Below are 22852 nucleotides of genomic sequence, written 5' to 3' on the forward strand. Positions count from 1 at the left end.
CCCTTTGAACATACTGTCACAAAGGCTCATGGGATAACAGTAATGTGACTGCTGGGTCTTGTGCACCAGACATAAAGATGCTGAAATCTATGTTGGTAAAGGTATACGTAACTACGTGGTTCAACCTCATGCAGAGATGAAAAGTCCTTTTTCTACAGTCTTCATTTTTAATGCAAGCTTATTGAGAGGTTGCTAATAAGAGGTTGCTAATAATATTACTAATATGAGAATAAGTTGTTAGCTCGTATTTTACTGTGCTGTTTACTGGAACAAATTGTAGGTAGGTCATTCAACTCGATTACCCCAAATTGCTTCTGGCAAGCCAAACCAAATCACTAGCGATCCATCTAATTAAAGTCATTATCTAATCTGTTGAGAGATTGACCTGCAACACCTGCTTCCGTTCCTGTAAATTTCTGAAAAGTATTTAGTAGGTGTGTGTGCTTGTGGATTTTTGAGTCATGAATATCAAGATGTTTTTCTTAGGGTTATTCTGCTCCATTTGAGATGAACAAAACATGTCTTTTGTTGTCAAAATGTTTTTTTTTTTTTTTTTTTTTTTTTTTATGACGTGCCTACACATTTGTTTTTTTGTCTCATGTCAACAAAATGGCAGGATAGTGGCACAACTTTAATTTGATTGTCAATAGGTTTTCAGGTATTGCTTATGTTTTAAAATTGATCTGCTTTGCAATTTTACTACATTTGTTATTTTTTAATCTTGAAATTATAGTAAAAACATTCCAACTTTTCAGCTTGATAATGTTCTTTACAATTAATTGTTTTTGAACAAATTACTTAATTCAAAAATTGTTTAGAAACATTTTCACTATAGTGTATTCAAGTCTTTTTTTGTATGAATTTTAACAAGTTTTTGACCTAACATTATACTTTTCTTTTATTGACCTATAAGTTCTCTGTAAGTGCTACATCGTGGCTTCTTGTCTTCAGACCTCCAAGTTTTGAAATGTAGTAAAAATGGCAATATTTTGAAATTATTTTGCATTTTATCTTTTTTTTTTTTTAATATAACATTTAATATGCTCCTATGATTGCAAAGCTGAATTTCAGTAACTTTTTAGTGTCACATGATCCTTCAGAAATCATTCTAATATGCTGATTTGGTTCACAAGAAATGTATTTTATTTCATTTATTTGTAAAATGTGTTTATTATAAGTGTTGAAAGCAATTGACTTAATGTTGTTGTGGAGACCATGCTATTTTTTTTTTAGGATTCTTGAATAGAAAATTCAGACGAACAGCTTTTATTTAAACTTTTTTTTTTTTTTTTTTTTTTTTTTTTAGACTTTTAATACATGCAATTTAATGCAGGCTTACTGAATAAAACAAGTATTAATTACTTTTAAAAAATCTTAGTGACAAACTTTTGAATGGTAGTGTACTTGAAAATATAATTAAATCAATTAATATTTTACTTGATTTTATACATATGTATGAAACATTGCAAGTGTGTGCTTAACTGTGCTGCAAAATCTTCAATAAGGTTTTGTTTTTCATCTTAGAATTTGTGTTTGCTAATGGCTTGGCATTAATTAAAGACTAAGAACTGACATTAGTTTGACATTTTCACAGATGCATTTTCAGTGCCATTATTGTCAATGTGTCAAATTCTTAAAATCAGTGTATATTTAAGGCTATTGTTGGTTATACCTTATACACTCTGTCTTCTCACCTGTTTACGGCCAAACTTCAGATTCACTCAGTAGTACCTGTATGATGTTGTGCTTTTAAAGGTTTTTGAGGGGAGATTCTATTCATAAGGAAAGATGGTAAGATGCCTTCAAGCATAAAAAACCCCAACAGGCTGAGTGACAATGAATGACTTGATACAAGGTGTCCTTTAAGTTGGCTCATTATGTTTATTGTGTGGGTTTAGGGAGTGGTTGAGTCCTGTGCGGTTACTGTGGCTCATTTCATTTGAGAGATGCCCACATTAGAAGCAGCTTTTCCATTCAGTGAGAAAAGACCACTGTTGACAGACACAAAGGGTGTTTGTGTTAGCACGCACACTTTTGTGTGGATACTGTGAGCGAGGGATAGAGAGGGGGACATAGATGGAAATTGAGAGATTGGGTGGGTTAGCCATGTCTGGAATGTTGTCTCATGTTGAAACTCGAACTCCTCTTGAAAGGCCCACAGCATTTTTTTTTTCTTTCCCTCCAGCGATATGTAAAGTTCATAGCTCTGTTGGCATCGTTCCCTCTGCCCGCTGGCCATGGTGTATAGCCCTTAGTGGGACGATTCTGTTGGAGTACAACAGGGCTTGTGATTAGCCCAGCTTGAGCCAAAGACATAGCTTACAGACCCTGCAGATCCATATGAAATCAGTGGTGGCAATGTGTGAAGCATACAGTGTTAGGCTTCTTGGATCAGCCAAAATAGGGTATAGCAGGGCTTGAAATTAAACCTTGACGTGTAAATCAGTCATTCATTTGTCAGAGTAAAAAAATTGCTTGTCTGGGGCAAAAAAGTCTTATTTTTATTTATTTATTTTTTTGGCATAAATGTCATTCTGAAGCAATAGTCTCATCACTGCTCTATGAGGTCTTTCTTTAATCAGCATATTTGTGATATTTGCCTTAAATTGATTTCTAGGACACTTTTTTAACATATGAAGGGCAATATTTTCCTAACCTTACTAAATGTATGTCATAATTTACATCAAATTCTTTAATTTTATCAATACATTCAGTTAGAATAATTAGACTCTTTATGGTTGTTACCATTCAAATGAAATCAGTATCAACAAACTCCATCTTTCCAGTGCAGAGGAAACACTAGAGCTGTATTGAAAGTGCCATTTAGGTGTATTTACTCAGACTGTTTAATGAAGATAAAAGGTTTCATAAATGCATTCACACAGTAAAGTTGCAATTGTACAAATATAATGCATATATAAATTAACATATAAATATGAAATGTGTGGTATTGAGTGCTGCTGTGACGTTTTTTTTTATAGGTCAACCCGAAAGTTAGCATCACTCTGGATCCCTTGACAAAAACCCCAGGGCATGCAAAATTGCTAGTTGATGTCCCGGGGCTTTTGTATCTTCCAACCGGGCTACCAAAATGAATCACTGCCCTGCTCGATGGGCTATATTGAATAATGATATAAAATTCCTTCCTTGATTCTTGTTGTTCACTTGCTTGTAGGGGTGAAATGGATCGTAGCTGATCATTTGCATGTGTTTGATGTATAGTAGTTTATAATTTTCACATGTTTTGTATTTAGGAGTTTATGAGTTTTATTCAATTCAGTTATTGTGAGATGTTTTTGTTGGTTTAATTTGGTGTTTGATTCCAAAATTGATTCTTTTTACGCATCTCCTTGAGCTTGAACAGACACATTCACACAAAATTCGCAAAATACATGTCTGGGCAAGTATTCTCGTAATCACAGTCAGTTATGTACTGTATTACTTGAACGTAAAAAGTGGAGAAAGAAATTGCATGTGTATCATTATATTGGATCCATGCAGTTGGTCTTAAAGTGACAGCGACCTATAAAAACCTGCCTTGATGATTCTTACATGTTTTGTTCATCATAATAACTTCACAATTTTGAAGCTTTAATAACACCCCCAGACGTAATGAGCTTATTGTAGATTGTAGATAAACTACACATCAGTCGCAATCACTTCACCATTACCCCATTAAGTTTTTTTTATTAAAAAAAACATTTTCCCTGAAAGTTTAAGTTAGAATAGTTTGCAAGAGTGTGATAAACATAATGAGACTGTAAAAGTTGAATCAGATTTTATGTATATTGTGTGTTGTGAAATGTTTTAAAGACATGCAGTGCATTTCTTCACATTCTAAACGCTATTTCCTTTTTATGTCTTTAACAGTCAACCATGAGAGGCCTTTTCACTTTCTTAAATAAAGCGGTGAAATGTTATAGTTTAAGTGAGCTGATAGCTGCCTCACTTTAGATGCCTATAATCACAGAATAAAAGATGCAGTTTTCACAATAAATAAAATATTTTTTTCTGTTTTTTTTTCTTTAATCCAGAAGGTGTGGGGGGAGGAATTCATCGCATTGTTATGGCTCCCACTTTGCTGGAGGGAACAATAGTTATAGATCCAATTACTTGTGGTTTTCTCTGATTTGGAGCAGGAGAGAGGATCTTTTGTGAGAGTGATATATTTAGATATATGAAATGGATGGAAAGGTTTCTGAGCAGGTGAATGATTGACATGTAGAAGAAAAGTTTAAGTTTGTGACATTTCTTTTAAAGTCAAAATGGGACAGGCAGCTGTGTGTGTACTGACAGGTAAGAAAAGAGTTTCCATTTGCAGTTAAGACTCTTCATTTCCATGTTTGTTTGAAATAAAAGCGGTCAGGATGCTGAGTTGCTCAGAGCTGGTTTTAAATGATGACACCGCTCAGTGTTGTTTAGAGGACAGGCTTGTCTACTGTCACTGACAGTTGGGACAGTCTTGCATTCATCGCTTTTCACTTAGTGACCTAGATCATATTTTCCCTTTAGCGACAGGTGGAGCAAACAATTTTTTCAGTGTTTTGTATTTTTTGATGTTTACAGTGCTTACAAAGCTGCCCTTTGTTCCTTAAATACTCTATTTTTGTTTCCTTTTTCTTCTCCACATCATTAGAACATTCTAACTTACATTATAGAACTGTGTGCCTGCAAATCTAATTGGTCTAGGAGCGTTTTTTAATTCTGATAATTACAGTCCTACATCATTGGGACTTTTAGGGCCCTATGAATTTGTTCATTTATTTTTTCCCAAATTCTGTTTTCTTCTTTTTTTTTCTGGATTCAGTTTTTTTTTCTGTTTATATATTTTTTCTAGACTCTGTTTTAATGGTTAAATTAAAATTTTTATTCATCAGAAGCAGTGCTGATTAATTGAAATCATGAAACTTACAGTATTAAACAGGAATTTATTAAAAGTTTAACAAAAATCACATTTTAAAGCCTTATGAAATAAATGTTGGTTTTTTTTTCTCATTCAGTTGTATTTTTACCAAATTTTACAAAATCTGTTTTCCATAAATTTTCTGGATTCCATTTTAGTGGTTTCATTACATATTAATAATCAAAAGCATCTCTAATTAATTGATTTGATTTATTTTTTCCCCTTAATAAATTCTAGTAAATCATTTTGCTGGTAAATATTCCTTTAGAAATAATATTTTAATAATAATTTTATTATTAGTAGTACTATCATTACATTTAGTATTTCTGTAACTTTTTCTCCAAGTTAAACCAAACTTTTATTTTGACAGGTTGCTTTGAAGACCTTTAGGTTTCTGTTTGTATATGATATGATGATAGTTTTACTCAAAAGAGATGGTAAAATGCTCATGAAATGATTCTCATAGCAGTTCTAGAGATTGTTTGTGTTCATGTACTTATATATTGAGGCGGGTGAGTATACAGTAAATTCCATTTTCACGACTGGATCCCATGATTTCGTCCATGTTTTTCACATCGCAGAAGGCTCTAGACTTCTCACTTCTCACTTTACATGTCTGCATTGACACGTTCCTTAAAAGGAAAAAGAGGAACATTTGTTCTCAGGTTCTGTGTCATTCAGCATTACAATTATTTTTGCTCTTGTCATTATTGTAAACATGGAAAAGTTTATTTAGAAAAATCCTTCCTAATTTGGAATGTTAGGATCCTGCGTGGTTGTTAGGAATTTGTTATTTGGGGTGATTAAATAATAAGACTATCTGTATTTGGTTGATCTCATTGAAGGTGTCTCCATTAAAGGGATAGTTCACATAAAAATGAATTTTCCCTAAATAACTGTCATTTTATGAAAAAGAGCTGTGTGAGGATTCTGATATTCATAGCACACAGGTTTGGAATGCCACGAGTGGGAAAATAATGACAGAAATATAATTTTTAGTGAACTATCCTTTTAAGACCTCTTTGAACTGTTTTAACTTTTCAGTTCTTATGGAAAAAAATGGATTTGTAATGAATGTTTTGTTACTCACAGAAAAAAAAAAACATGATATAACCATCAAGCTACGTTGTTTTTGATTACAAAACAAATGCCTGTTGAAAGTTTGAAACAAGTGCTTTCATGCCATAACATCATCATGCCTCATACCTCTCTAATGGAGGGCTCAGCAGCTGACTGATTTGTTGAAAACATCACATCATGTCCTGACTTTTATTTCCATATGTTTTCCTAGAGTTGCTGGGCTCCACAAAGAGGCTGAATGTGAACTACCAAGACCAAGATGGGTAAGTTCTCACATTTTCCACACAGCTGGTCCAAATTTTGGAGAACAAGGAAACGTGTATTATGTATTATATATGTAATTATATGTATTATATATGTAGTTTTCCACATATGTACATAGAAGATTTTTATTTATTTATTTTTTTAAATGAAGATGATAGTTAATGTTTAATATTTGTTTAAATATTTAATATTTATGCAGTAAACTTAAAGTGAAAAAGTCGTGACATTTGCCAAGTATTGTGACCCATACTCTGAATTGGTGCTCTGCATTTAACCCATCCAAGTGCACTCACACAGCAGTGAGTTGGGAACACACACACACACACACACACACACACACACACACTGTGAATGTATGAATTTTGCATGTTTATAACTGTTGAGAAGCAGATTGAAGCAAACAGAGTCCATCAGACACAGCTACACAAAAGCTTTGGTCACATTTATGTCACTCATCAGAACGTTGCGTGCATGTCCCACCTGTTTAAACACTGGAAATGTGCTGTTGTATCATGTTGACATTCTTCTTTATTACTAGAAGGTAATATGCTTTCCAGTGCCATGACTAGTCAACCCTTATTCAATTTCAAAACCCTTAACGACCTTGTTGAAAATGATCTGTCTCAAAAATATGTATAGGGAAGAAAACACTTTTATTATTTTATTATTTTATGTTTTTATATTATATTATTGTATATTGTTATTTTTTAGTTATTATTAAACATCTATTATAATGTTTAACTATATTAATAATTAAAAAATAAACACCTGTCAAACTAGAATCATGATTGAGCACCGTTTTTTATTATTATGAAAGTCTGTTGCTCCCTGGCTCAAGACAAACCATGGGTCACAGGAGGGGTGGGATGTTGATCAGTACTGGCTTGGTATGGGTGTCATCACACATCTCAACCAATGAGAGGATTTGGGGAAATTAAAAACAGAAAAAAAATAAAAATCCGGTTCACTCCGGCCAGAATTGGTATTTGAACGTTTCTGTTCCTGCATGCCTCTGTTTTATTACTGTTCCGAAACTGGTTTGTGTAGAAAAATACTAGTTAATAATGTTATTTTTAAAAGTGACCTATTATGCCCCTTTTTACAAGATGTAAAATAAGTCTCTGATGTCCCCAGAGTGTGTGTGTGAAGTTATAGTTCAAAATACCTTACAAATAATTTTTTATAGTTTGTTAAAATTGCCACTTTTAGGGTATAAGCCAAAACACAACTTTTTCGTCCTTCCCTTTAAATGCAAATGACCTGGTGCTCGTGGAGAAGAGGGCGGAGTTTCAAGAGCTCAAGCTCTGGCAATACAGGTGCTATAGGCTTTGCATTAGTACAAGCCTGTAATCTTTAAAAAGATTTTTTTCTTTTTTCATGGTTTTATGTTATTTTTATTTCTTTTTTTTTATTGTTTTATTTTTATTTATTTATTTTTACACTATAAATGCTTAAGATATTTAAAAATGTTTGCTATAAACGTTTTGAGAGGAAAAAAACAGCCTAAATTAGAAGGCTGTACATAGAGTATTATTATGTTGTTATTTTTATTTTTGTATTATGATTCAGTAATTTTTTGGGATATGTGTTAAGTTAATATTGAAAGTTTTTTATATTTTAATTTATAACACAGTTAGGCTATTTTAGTTCTCTTCTCTCCACAACAAACAAATCCTAAAGTTGTAAGCCAAAACGAATTAAAAATGAAACTGAAACCTACCTCTCTCATTCTGCACGAATCTAAATGTTTCCATATTCATGACGTATCTGGATGCTACAATAAAGAAAACGGCTTTCCTTTCCGTGGACTTCGGAGCTCCATATTCATGACGTATCTGGATGCTACAATAAAGAAAACGGCTTTCCTCTGTAATGATTTAAGTGAAATATATTTTGTGCATAGGCCTATATATTCCTTTTTATGTAGCCCTATATTTATTCCGTTTTCTCTGTTCACAGAAACGCTGCAAGTGCGTGATGTGACCTTGTGTGAATCCATGTTCTACACGATCCTGCTGGTTTCAAACACACAAAAAGCTGCATATTACCTGCCATTCATTTTCTCTTAAATGTAGGCCTAATGCTTAATTGGCGGTTTGTAACATATCCTCAGATAAACTTATTCTGGGGGCATTGCCACTGTGACTTAACGTTACCAGCTGTAAAATGAATTTACAGCTGAGCGCGGGCGTTTCACTGGTTGGATGTGTCATTTTCATAGGCCGTACTATGCTGTCTGACAAACTATATTTATACTATATATATAGGTTGAAACTAAACTCATTTAAGTTTTGCCAGTTTAAACATTTAAGAGCCAGAAGACTCGAGCAGTGAGAAGAATTGTGCATGCGCTCATCCGAAACGCGCAAACCCACGTCCCGGAACACGCGCAAATATTAAGCTCTCTCTGAAGTATTGCCCGCGTCTCAGAACACAAGCAAATATTAAGCTCTCTCTGAAGTATTGTGTTTGAATGGACAAATTCACACAAAAATTATGTCAAAATGTCCATCTTGGTAAGTATACTGTAGCAGATATAGCCGGCTGAACGTACTATATCAGTGCACTGGATCAGTACATTCTTTTAAAGTGACAGTCTTAATATTATCGAACAGCAGCAACAAATAAATAATTTACTGCTTTTGATTGGATAGCTTTTTTGATCTTGAATGTAGATTTATATTTTATTTTTTAAGTTATATATTCAATTATGTATTGCTTTTTTATATTTTAAAATTTCTTTTTTTTTTTGTTAATAAATAATGATGGTAGAACCTAAAAAACCCTGAAAATCTATAACATTAATTAAACCTAGTATAATATATTAACTGTAGGGCATAACTGAATATTTGACTCATCCACCAATTGTCATTTCCTCAGTGCAGTCTAACAATAATGTTCCCCTAGTAAATGAATAAGTGAAGAAAGATAAAACACTTGGCATTAAGGTAGGTTTAATCACTCATTACAATATGATTTGTATAATTTTGCCTTGCTGTGTGGTTTTTTTTTTTTTTAACTAATTAATGATTTATTAAAGTGTGTGTGTGTTTTTATTTATTAAAGTGTGTGTGTGTGTGTGTGTGTGTGTGTGTGTGATGTGCATTGATTATATCAGATTGCATTGAAGGGATAGTTCACCCAAAAATGAAAATTTTGTCATTAATTACTCGCCCTCATGTCGTTCCAAATCTGTAAGACTTTCATTCATCATCGGAGCACAAATTAATATATTTTTGATGAAATCCCGAGAGCTTTCAGATTCTGCATAGACAGCAATGCAACTGACATGTTCAAAGCCCAGAAAGGTAGTAAGGACATCATTAAAATAGTCCATGTGACATCAGTAGTTCATCTGTAATTTTATGGAGCTATGAGTACTTTTTGTGCACAAAGAAAACAAAAATGACTTTATTCAACAATTGCTTCTCTTCCATGTCAAGTCTTCGATGCGTGTTCACGAGAGTACCACAATGCATGCCCATGTATCCCTAGTAAGAATTAAACATATAATGCGTCCCAATGAATGTAGTAACTTGCCTATTTTTCAGTTTACTGTATGCCTCGAAGATGCATATTAAAGGCTCCATGTCATGACTTGTGATTGTTTGCTGAGCCTAGCTGTGGGTTTTGTCTGCTTTTACAGTGTGTTTGCATAGATTCTATCCAAACATTGTACTGTAACACCTTCCTGTGCAAAGAGGAAAAAGAAAAAGCATAGATGCTTGGCTAAGAGACAAACTTGTAATTATTGTGCCTTTTTTTCCTCAATATACTTCACACACAAGCATTATAGATTTTCTGTGGACTAAAGTGGGGAAAATAATTATATGACCCCCTGTTGATTTTGTAAGTTTGCCCACTTACAAAGAAATAAAAAGGGTCTGTAATTTTTATGGTAGATTTATTTTCACTCATAGAGACAGAATATCAACCAAAAAATCCAGAAAAAAAACATTATATAAAGGTTAGAAATTGATTTGCTTTTCAGTGAGTGAAATAACTGTTTGAACCCTAAGCAAAACATGAATTAGTACTTGGTGCAGAAACCCTTGTTGGCAAGCACAGAGGTAAGACTTAGACTTGTAGTTGGTCATCAGGTTTGTACACATCTCAGGAGGGATTTTGATCCCTTAAGGTTTCTTGGCTGTCGTTTGACTACTCTAAGTTTTTCCATAGATTTTCTATTAGATTGAGGTCTGGAGACTGGCGAGTCCCCTCCATGACCTTAATGTGCTGCTTCTTGAGCCACTCCTTTGTTGTCTTGGCAGTATGTTTCGGGTCATTGTCATTTCTCTCCCTCCAAACACGGTGAGTCGAGTTAATGCCAAAGAGCTCAATTTTGGTCTCATCTGACCACAACACATTTTTCCCAAGCCTTCTCTGAATCATTTAGATGTTATTTGGCAAGCTTTAAATGGGCCTTTACATGTGCTTTCTTGAGCAGAGGACCTTACGGGCGCTGCAGGATTTCAGTCCATTGCGGCGTAGTGTGTTACCAATGTTTTGCTTGGTGACTGTGGTCACAACTGCCTTAAGATCATTAACAAGCTCCTCCCGTATTGTTCGGGGCTAATCCCTCACCTTTCTCATGATCATCCTTACCCCATAAGGCAAGATCTTGCACGGAGCTCCAGACCAAGGCAGATCGATGGTTGTTTTGTATTTCTTCCATTTCCAAATAATCGCACCAACAGTTGTCTCCTCCTCACCAAGCTTCTTGCTGATGGTCTTATAGCCCATTCCAGCCTTGTGCAGATCTACAATCTTGTCTCTGACATCCTTTGACAGCTCTTTGGTCTTACCCATGGTGGTGGGAGAGGTTGGAATGGAAGATGCAGATTGTGTGGACAGATGTCTTATACACCTAACGAGCTGACATTAGGAGTAACTTCTTAAAGTGGCAGGACTAATCTGTGTTCCGCATGGGCACATAACCAATCTTTGGGAGCCAGAATTCTTGCTGGTTGGTAGGGGATCAAATACTTATTTCACTCACTGAAATACAAATCAGTTTCTAACCTTTAAAATTACAGACCCTTCATTTCTTTGTAAGTGGGCAAACTTACAAAATCAGTAGGGGATCAAATAAATATTTTCCCCACTGTGTATCTCGGCATTAGTTAAAAGCAACGTGACATGATTTGACTGGTTTTCCCATGAGTCTTCCCATGATTCCTTTCTGCTTTGAGCTACCAGCACTGTTTGAAATCAAAGCGCAGACTATTAGAGAAAGCCACAGACCCAAAGCTTAACTCTTAAAAATACTGGATAGATGCTATGGGAAATATTGTCTGGGTTTGAAACTGCTCTGTGTATATTTTTTTTGTAGAGTGGAGCTCATAACCAGTAAAGAAAGTTGACAAGAAATGGATTGTGTATTTGATAAAAAAGGATTGAATTCAGATATGCAACGATCCAATCAATAACTGATGGTTAGAACCAAGTCCCGCCCTACTTTTTTTGATAACTTTAATAACCTCACCAACCTTACAGTCCACATATATCATTAAGTAAAAACATGAGCTTATCACCAGTGAACAAATACCCAGCAGTGATGATTAAAACAACAACATAAAATTTAAGTCAGCAAACAGGAAAACAATAATCTTATACGTTCTGCACATCTATCTGTACGTTCATTCTGCAGTGCATGCTAGGAGCTCATGTTCAGGACAATATTGAAATTATTTATAAAGACAACTCTCTTGGGCTATTTGGAACAGCATTTGTGGGAATATTATTCGTTAACGTGTTTTTATGTAATTCTCATTCTCGTTTCTGTGGCTCACTAAGCCCTGTAAGCTGGGTAAAATCTAATTGCTTGTGTGCAGTGTGTGCTGTTGTTGAATCTGGGGTCCCTTTAGTCTTGAGAGACGAAAGTGGCAGAAAGTTGAAAGCACATCTCCATGAAGTTGAGGGCCTCACATTAGCATGAGTGCTAATTTGTGCTTTCAAGAGAAGCAGGGGAAGAACTGAGAAACCGGCTCCTGAGGGACCTGCAGCTGAGGTGGAGGAAAATATTTCATTATTCATCACTGCTACTGGCGCTGTTCGCTTCTTTCTTTCTTTCTTTCTTTCTTTCTTTCTTTCTTTCGTTTGTTTCGTTTGTTTCGTTTGTTTCGTTTGTTCATTCTTTTTCTTTGATCATTCACTTGTTCATTGTTTGCTTTCTTTTTCTTTCTTTCTTTCTTTCTTTCTTTCTTTCTTTCTTTCTTTCTTTCTTTCTTTCTTTCTTTTTTTGTTTTTTTTTTTATTTGTTCATTGTTTGCTCTTTCTTTCTTTCTTTCTTTCTTTCTTTTTTGTTTTTCATTTGCTTATTCAGTTGTTCATTGTTTTTTCTTTCTTTCTTTCTTTTTTGTTTTTTTCGTTTACTCAGTCATTTGTTCATTGTTTGCTCTTTCTTTCTTTCTTTCTTTCTTTCTTTCTTTCTTTTGTTTTTCTTTGCTCATTCATTTGTTCATTGTTTGCTCTTTCTTTCTTTCTTTCTCAATCATTCTTCTTTTTCTTTATCTTTGCTCATTCATTTGTTCATTGTTTTTTCTTTCTTTCTTTCTTTCTTTCTTTCTTTCTTTCTTTCTCTCTTTCTTTCTTTCTTTCTTTCTTCTTTCTTCTTTTCTTTCTTTCTTTCTCTCTTTATCTCTTTCTTTCTTTCTCTCTTTCTTTCTTTCTTTCTCTCTTTCTTTCTTTCTCTCTTTATTTCTTTCTTTCTTTCTCTCTTTCTTTCTTTCTCTCTTTATCTCTTTCTTTCTTTCTCTCTTTCTTTCTTTCTTTCTTTCTTTCTTTCTTTCTCCCTGCCTTCCTGCCTTCCATCCATCCTTCCTTCCATTATAGTATCAGGAAATTTAAATCATACCGCCATCTGTATTATGGGAATAGTATATAATAATTTGTCAAATCCCGGTGAGATATTTTTAGCATGCGCAGTACATGACATACTGATGTGTTTAAGAAGTTTGGATCAGATAGTGTGTGCTGTACCATAGACTGAACACAGCATTCTTCAGATATGTCATATTAATCATAAGCGTTACTCACACTCAACATCTGTGGCTGCTGAACAATAGCTGTAGGGTGCTTTTTCCATCTCTTATTTGTTAGTTTCACAAAATTCTCATATGATTTTAAACCCTCATAAGATTTTAACCAAGTCTCTGCTGAAGATTAAGTATTGGTTGTTATTTTGGTGTATGATCTCTTTGGGAGATGATATGTGTGAAGTTGTGCTCATGTATGAGATCTTTTCTGCATGAAAGGGCTTGTAAGAGCACCGCGGCAATGCAATGAAGGAGAAGACTGGAGGAGGTGTAAAAGGGGTTCAGGGAACCTTGCGTGTCCTAACCTGGAAAAACCTTTAAAAGGGTCATATGATGAGATTTATATTTTTCCTTTCTCTTTGGAGTTATTCTTTATAAAAGTTAAGAGTCAGCCACACCTACCTAAAACAGCTCATCCTAACACGTCCCCACATGTCTATATCACAACGTGGGAAGATTTGCATAACGGCACCCAAATGGTCACGCAAAGAAAGGTGTAATTTTTATACTCTTTGTTGCCGCTGGTGCCATGTCGTGGAGACGCTGTGTGTTTCGTTGTGAAAGCGAAACTACTTTGTTTGTCCTTCCAAAAGAGGACACAACTAGAAATCAGTGTTTAAGTTGTATTTACAACACTGTTCCAGAACAGTTCAACCCAAATATTCAGATGTGTGCGGCGCATTTTATAGAGGACAAGGACTGTTTCCTGGAAGAGTAGCCTACAATGCCGGTGTCTGTTTCTATAAAGAGGGGCAGTTTCAATTTTGCAAGGACAGTCTGGTGCTTTTAACTAGCAGTCTGTAAGTACGTTTACATATTAAAAGAATTTGTCACTGATGATTCAAACGCAAGTTTTGAGCAGTGAAGAGTAGCGCTTGTTGTTTATCATTTCTTCGATCACAAATACAGACATGGGTTTTATGTTTACGCAGCGCGATACGCAACACAACGCATAAAAAGACGTGTGCGTATAAGTCATTATAATCCGTAATTATGTCTCCACTGGATGCAATAAATGCCTCGTTTGTAGTGGGTTTTATTGTTTTTGTCTTTTCGTGCCGGGACACACGGCATCACAGTATGTTAAGGGGCGTAACATTTCAGTCACAGGTATTTGGCCAATCACAGCACACTGGATAGCTTGCCAATAAGCCTACACCTCGCTTTTTAAAACGATGAGCTTTTTAAAAATCAATGGGTTTCAGAAAGGTGGGGCATAGAGGAGCAACAATAATGTACAGTACGTGGAAAATAATGTGTTTTGAACCTTAAACCGCATAAACACATTTCATTGCACCAAATACACAATGTTCTTTTTAGCAACGTCATATGACCCCTTCAAAAATAATTTGTCTGCCCACACTGAATGCAAAAAGTTGAGGTTTAATGTAAAGTTATGAGGAACATAACCTTAATCGCATGTTGACATCACACACAATGGGTCTTTTCTTCTTTATTTTAGGTTGAACTTTGTTACTCAAACAATCCTGAAAAAAAATATTTGCTCTGTTTAGGCCCTGATTCTGCTGTATTTTAGGTGTTTTTTGGTAAAATGAGGCTGTGACAAGTGCACTGTAAAATGCATGAATGTCTCATCCAACATTAAACTCAAGTCAGAGGGATTTTATGGTGATGTCGTTGAGTTACACTTATGGACTGGAAAGGAATTTCTCTGAACTGATCCTTTAAAGTGTTAAATAAATACTGAGCAACTTGAATTGGAGCATCATTGAACCTGTCTATGCTGACACCGAATGACAGTATGGTACAAAGCAGAAGCTGGCTGCTAGTGAAAACAGGGACAACAGTTTCCTCTCTAAGACAAGTACATCTAAAGAAATCTTGGTATTCTCTTCCTGTGATACATTTTTAATACAAATTATATATTTATCTATCGCAGACAGAAGTGCTTTGTTGGGATTTGCACGGCTCGACCAGATTCAGTTTCAGACCCTGGAAACAATCTGAGACTGCAAGGAAAAGTCAGCTTAATATAGGGAGCTAATTATATACTTATTAGCTGCACTGACACATTTTAATAGCCAATCCTAGAACTGAGCGTGAGAATGTTCAAAGGTTTGCCAACTACATGACCACATATTGTCCCATAGATTAGTAAGTGCTAAGCATACTTGTCATCACAGATTTGGGAAATGATAATCCTGTTATTTAGCTCTTTCACTTACAATAACAATCCCTTCAGTATATCATATCTCTTGATCTGTCTCGAACAGCACAATATTTATTACATTTAGGACCATGACTTATTTATGTATGGATAAGATGCAGCTTTATTAGGACTAATCCACATTGGTTGAGTTCAATCCTTTTAAATTATGTTAAGAAATGTTCTTTTATTTATTCTGTTAGTCGTCTGTTCCCTCAAACACATGCGTATTTTAGAAGCTAGACCATCGTCAGTCATGAAGTGACTGTGTAAGGAGGGGTTTTTTTTGTTATTTGGGAGTTGGGTCTAGCTGTGCCATCAGGACTGATCACAGTGTTATACTCGATTGAACCCTGTGACAGACTGGCCAAACATTTCCCTCTATCACACCAGATGGAAAAATTAGATGCATATTTGTCATATTCGGTTTGTAAAATGAACAAATGCCTTTTCTGATATATTGATCATGATCATGACATAAAATACACCATATTTTTCATGTTTACGGTTTATAACTATTCTTTCTTAAATCAGAACAGCTGCTATTTTGCCAAATGTTTTGTGAATATAAGCAATTAGCAATTCAGTTTAGGGGTCTAGGTAGGTAGGCTAACATTCTACTGGAGATTTTTGTGTAGTTTTCAGGACTGTTTCTCTGTTCTTCAGTTTTTCAGCTCTTCATCATGCGGCTCTCAATGGGACCACTGACCTCTTGTCTCTGCTGTTGGAGGCACAGGCCACCGTGGACATCAAAGACAGCAATGGTGAGGCACTTTACCATTTTTATCCATGAGCCAATGAGTTTATAAAACCTTTAGAATGTATTTTCTTACTTTACTATCTTTTGTATAATTACTTTTTAAAAAGTAATGTGTTCTCTGATAAGGTATATAATTCAAGAAATGTGAGGTCCAAAATCAACAGTAAAGTACATTTAAATATATAGAATATATTAGGATATCAAAAATAAATATCCCTGATACAATGATAACTGATAGCTGATAAAATACTAGAAGTCAGAAAATCACAGTGGTCATGCCATATAGGCATAAAGAAAAATATATAAAATGAAAAGTTACAAACATATTAGGACTATCAAATCGATTAATCGGATCCAAAATAAAAGTTTGTGTTTGCATAAAATATATACATTTTATGTATTTGTGTGTGTGTGTGTGTGTGTGTAAAAAAAAAAAAAATTTATTTAATTATATTTTTTTTGTTTTTATATATATATGTATGTGTATATATATGTATATGTGTATATGTATGTGTATATATATGTATATGTGTATATGTTTGTGTATATAATATACACACATACTTGTATATAATAAGATATATATATAATTTCTAAAAGAAATGTATGTAATATTGTGTGTGTATATTTAATAAATCTATATAATATATATATATATAAATGTATTAAATACATACGTGTGTGTATTTATATATACATATAAATGTATATAATACATGCATATCATGTAAACACAAACTTTAATTTTTGATGTGATTAATCACATTTAATCGATTTGACAGCTCTAAGAAATGTTTCAGAGCATAAGGCCAGTAAAACATCTGCACACCTTTCGATAGCAGATCAAGAGCACGGTTGATCAGGTACTCGGTACCACCGGTACTTAAAGGGATAGTTCACCCAAAAATGAAAATTATGTCATTAATGACTCACCCTCATGTCGTTCCAAACCCGTGAGACCTCCGGTCATCTTCGGAACACAGTATAAGATATTTTAGATTTAGTCGGAGAACTTTCTGTTCCTCCATTGAGAATGTATGTACGGTATACTGTCCACGTCCAGAAAGGTAATAAAAACATCTTCAAAGTAGACCATGTGACATCAGGGGGTCCGTTAGAATTTTTTGAAGCATCGAAAATACATTTTGGTCCAAAAATATCAAAAACTACGACTTTATTCATCCTTGTCTTCTCTCCCGGGTCTGTTATGAGCGTGTTCACAACACTAGTTTAGTGATATCCGGTTCGCGAACGAATCACTCGATGTAACCGGATCTTCTTGAACCAGTTCACCAAATCGAACTGAATCGTTTGAAATGGTTTGCGTCAACAATAAGCATTAATCCACAAATGACTTAAGCTGTTAACTTTTTTAACATGGCTGACACTCCCTCTGAGTTCAAATAAACCAATATCCCGGAGTAATTCATTTACTCAAACAGTACACTGACTGAACTGCTGTGAAGAGAGAAGTGAAGATGAACCCCGAGCCGAGCCAGATAACGAACGAAACATTGACTCGTTCTCGAGTCAAGAACCGTTTCTGTCGGACGTGTCCGGTTCGAGAACCGAGGAGCTGATGATACTGCGCATGCGTGATTCAGACTGACACACAGCGCGTCTGAACCGAGCTGGTTCTTTTGGTGATTGATTCTGAACTGATTCTGTGCTAATGAGTGCGGGTAAACCGAAGGCTTGAATCAAGGGCAATCGTCGCCAATGAAGTCATTACGTCGAGCGCAAAAGAACTGGTGAACCGTTTTTCGGCAACCGGTTTATTGAATCAAACTGTCCGAAAGAGAACCGGTTCGCGGAAAAAGAAACAGAACTTCCCATCACTACCGGTGATCCGAAAACCGCTGCAACCGGTTCTTGACTCGAGAACGAGTCAATGTTTCGTTCGTTATTTGGCTCGGATTGGTGTTCATCTTCAGTTCTCTCTTCACAGCAGTTCAGTCAGTGTACTGTTTGAGTAAATGAATTACTCCGGGATATTGGTTTATTTGAACTCAGAGGGAGTGTCAGCCATGTTAAAAAAAGTTAACAGCTTAAGTCATTTGTGGATTAATGCTTTTTGTTGACGTGAACCCTTTCAAACGATTCAGTTCGATTTGGTGAACTGGTTCAAGAAGATCCGGTTACATCGAGTGATTCGTTCGCGAACCGGATATCACTAAACTGCAGTGTTGTGAACGCGCTCATAACAGACCCGGGAGAGAAGACAATGCTGAATAAAGTCGTAGTTTTTGATATTTTTGGACCCAAAATGTATTTTCGATGCTTCAAAAAATTCTAACGGACCCTCTGATGTCACATGGACTACTTTGAAGATGTATTTATTACCCTTTGGACAGTACACTGACTGAACCGAGCCAGATAACGAACGAAACATTGACAATAATCGGACTAAATCTAAAATATCTTATACTGTGTTCCGAAGATGAACGGAGGTCTCACGGGTTTGGAACGACATGAGGGTGAGTCATTAATGACATAATTTTCATTTTTTGGTGAACTATCCCTTTAAACCTGGTACCATAACATTTTCTTTGTTTTTTTTTTTGTACTGAAGTACTGGGTCTTTTGACAACACTAACTGTATGTGAAAGAGCAGCATGGACATTCTGCTAAACATCTTAGTTTGTATTTTGCAGAAGAAACAAAGCTATGCAGGTTTGGAACAACATGAGAATCTTTGGGTCAATATCTCTTTAATGTACCATCAAAACAAATTGGATAAAAAGTCTATAAACAAATTTATACAAATAGTAATTTATCCAAACTCCAAACTTGTGTTGTGTAGACAAGCTAGGTAGTTACAATTTTTCCCATTTCAACAGAAAAATGACTGCACCACCAGAGAAAGAAAGCCCTTTTTTTCCCCCAGTGTAAAAGAACAAGTAGCTGTGAAATAATGATTTTCTGCTTGCTGTTGTAGGTATGCGTCCACTGCACTATGCTGCCTGGCAGGGGAAGGCTGACTCTGTACTTACGCTCCTGAGAGCCGGAGCTTCTGTGAATGGTGCTTCACAAGATGGACAGATCCCTCTTCACCTGGCTGCACAGTATGGACACTATGAGGTGGTATGTAGCACACTGCTCCTCCACTGTTGACCAGTTTGTGCCAGTCTACACTGACAAAAGGAAGAACAATGTCAAGTAGGTTTCAGACTTTCACCTATACCACGATCCATTGTACAAAAGTAGGTATGTTTGACGGGTATGGTGGGGACTTTATGTACTGATGTAGTCTGGGCTGCTTAAAGTGATTTCCATCCAAAGAATGAAAAAAAAAAAACAATCATAGAAGTGCCCAAGCAATGTGGGAAATACATTGTATTTCCATTACAAACTCTGGATTTGCATTTGTTGTATCCAGTGGTGCATCAAAATGAGTTTTTCTTTTTTTTCACGGAAACTGGAAAAAGTTTTAATTTTTAATCATAGAAGTGCATAACATTTACGGAAACTGGAATTAGTTTTATTTTTTTTTTTATAATCAAATTATTTAATTTTATTTGATAATGGAAAAAGTTTTAATTTTTATTTTATAATAATTTATTTAATTTTTTTAATCATCAACAGCTTTTTTGATTATATTATTGTTTCTACTCCAATTCACTCTTGAAAAATAAAAATTTAAATGGTAATGAAATTAACATTTGAGCATTAATAAAAATTAAACTCTAATAACTTTTTATTATTTCAAGATTTATTCAAACTTACATTAAATAATGAAGGCACCAGGTTAAATAATATGATGTATAATACAGTGCAAATATCTAGCAAAATGCTTCTCTCTAGAGTTAATATTTGTAGCTAACTAGCAAACTGTGGACATTGAATGGATTTCTTGAGGTAAATATAAAGCCAGGGCCATTTACATGAAACCAAAAATTTGTGTTCGACAAGCTTTTTTCGGTTGTCGAATTTTCAGTGCATCACTGGTTATGTCACTTACTAGTATCTTCAAAATAAATGAGCAAAAAGGCTGAACGCAGCACTTTGATAGTGACTCAGGAATGTGCTGCGACTCAAACCAAGATATAGCTTTTGAGGCTGTTTACAGATCTCTGGCAGCTAGATAAAAGGGATGCGTACTGTTTTATGTTTTCTAAAGGAAAAGGAAGGAAAATGCAAGACGTGTCGTTGCACGCTCGAGGCAGAAAAGAGGTCCCCTGCAAAGATAGCATTACTTTGCAGGTCCATGGCTTTGTTTAAAAACAATGCATTTTTTAGTTAACTTTGCTGTGTATATGATACCTCTCAGAACCAGGTTAGACTGACCAGTTGTTTGGCTTGAAATGCATAGTATTCCCTTTCCAAATGGCATACCCTTCCTCACAAAACATGTCACAGGGTATAATGTGTGCAATAATGTGCAGTGTTTTTTTAGCCTTTCCCTCTTAGTCCATGACCTTTTTGGATGGTATTTCAGTTTTTCATATATGGATAGATTTAAACTGATATGGCTTTTGACATTGTCTTCTGTTGTGTTATCTCAGAAACGTTATGTAGCCAGGCACAGCCTCTCTGCCTTTTCACAGTATCTCTGTGTGTCTGTGTCTCCCCTCAGTCTGAAATGCTACTACAACACCAGTCCAACCCCTGTACTGTCAACAAGGCCAAGAAGACCCCTCTGGACCTGGCCTGTGAGTTTGGCAGACACAAGGTGAGTCACGAGAGTGTAGTTACAGTACATCTGTTGGGACGTTGTAACTTGACCTGCTGCTATACCACCTCAGTGGGATTAATATGTTTGAATTGTGTTAGTCTCAAAAAAGCATATTAGAGATGACAATGTGGTGTAGCAAAGAGAGAAAGATCCTGACTACCTCAAACAGAAGGCTTATTCTCGCTCTATATTAATAATTACTGAGTGAAAATGCAGGATTTAATCACAATTAAGAAGCAGAATATTCACTTTGCATTTTTAAAGACCCAACAAACACAGAAATAAAAATGTAATTACATTTAATGGATATAAGCTTTTGGGTCTTAAATTGTCTCCACAGACCCATTTGTGTTCAACTAGATGAAAGTTTTGTTGGTAGTAAAATTATTTTATTTAGCTTTATTTGTATATATATATAAAATGTGTATTTTTTTTTTCACTCAAATACTTACAAAGAAATGGCAAGTAACACATTAAATTAAATATTAAATTTTAAAGTAGAAAGACAGTTACTGTAGATTAATCTGTTTTAACTTTGAAAAATCTTTTTTTTTTTTTTACATTTTACCTTTGCCATAATCTAAAAGAATAATTTAAAGACAATAATTAAAATGAGTAGTTTTATACTATTATTGAATGTAACATTTTGCAAATCTCAAAATGGATATCCATTTTACATTCTGTACATTACGGTTTAGTGATGCCAAAATGCATTTAAAATGATTGGGTTTAGTTTTTGGTGTTTTATTTTTATTTTTGACAAAATAGCTTAGAATCTATTATTGACCATTTATTGATTATTGGCCATAAAGTTTAAATAATCATCAGCTTATGCATCAGCCAGTATTTTAATATTCATGTAATATTGATATTTCATTTAACAATATGTGGTTTCCAAAGTAAAACATAACTAGAGAATAAAACTGTATTTTCCAGCAGACATGAGATGACATAGCTGCAGTGGAATTGTTCAGCTAGTGGCATTTCTGCATCAATATAGTTAGGGTGTGCTCTTTATAACATCCATCTGAGTTATCCCAGTCTCAATGCAAGCTCATAGTGCTGAATCTATTTCCACAACGCAATCTCTATTATAATTCTGAGCAGGAGTTCATGACATAACAGCTTGAACGAGGTCTTGTTTATTTTGGTGAAGACTGTATTACATATGCATTCAGCGGCAAAGGATATCAGTAAGCTCATACAAACTGTCTGCATAAGCCCCAAGCTGGACGAATAGAGATGAAAGGCTTTAAAAGATGGCTTTCCTGAAGACAGTTTTATTAATTCATCTTAAACTAGATTTGTCAGAGTGAACTACTTGTATTTAATCTTTTGCCTAAGTCATATGGAATTATAGAATGCAAATGCTGCAGAGAGTCTGGCTGATGGAATGAGTCTAATTTAGCAGCACACCAGCGAGTCAGTTGCTGGGCTTCAGGAGGATTCTGCCCCAGCTGGAAACTGAATTCCATTTGACAGATTCTCAATGCCAGGGAGTACAAAGTCATCTGGTTGCGTACTTGTCGTTTAAATTGGCAGTGACATCTTGTTTAGACTGGAGCACTTTCTGGCTGAAAGTGTTCTAGTTTTGGACGACTTCCTCACTGTGTTTTACTTCTTTTCTCCAGGTGACCCAGCTGTTGTTGAGCAGTAACATGGTGGTAGCTCTCTTAGAGGGGAACGGCAGGGATAACACCCCCCTGCATCTTGCTGCCCGCAATGGTCATAAGGACATCATCAGGTCTGCTTCTCACTAAGCCCTTACTTTTATATCCTGTTGTGCTTTTCAACATCTTCCTTTCAGTCTAAATATTAGCTTTTCAAACTGATGTAGAAATAGTTTCACAGAGGTACAGTAAGTTTGTTTAGAAACCAACTACTAACATAGGCAGGTGTTTTTAGTAGTGCTGTCAAATCGATAAATCACATCCAAAATAAAAGTTTGTTTATTTAATGTGTTTAC

General features: G+C 35.1%; 1 protein-coding gene across 1 annotated transcript in view; it reads left to right on the forward strand.

The window, feature by feature from the left end:
- The window catches only part of LOC109090360 (caskin-2-like), a 53990-nt gene that overhangs the window by 7578 nt on the left and 23560 nt on the right, over nucleotides 1–22852 (forward strand). The window contains exons 3-7 of the mRNA XM_042735410.1: nucleotides 6195–6246; nucleotides 16118–16215; nucleotides 19150–19295; nucleotides 20788–20883; nucleotides 22518–22630. Of these exons, the coding sequence (XP_042591344.1) occupies nucleotides 6195–6246; nucleotides 16118–16215; nucleotides 19150–19295; nucleotides 20788–20883; nucleotides 22518–22630 (505 nt within the window). The remainder of the gene's footprint in view (nucleotides 1–6194; nucleotides 6247–16117; nucleotides 16216–19149; nucleotides 19296–20787; nucleotides 20884–22517; nucleotides 22631–22852) is intronic.

This window comes from Cyprinus carpio, chromosome B12, assembly GCF_018340385.1.
Source record: "Cyprinus carpio isolate SPL01 chromosome B12, ASM1834038v1, whole genome shotgun sequence".
NCBI lineage: Eukaryota > Metazoa > Chordata > Actinopteri > Cypriniformes > Cyprinidae > Cyprinus > Cyprinus carpio.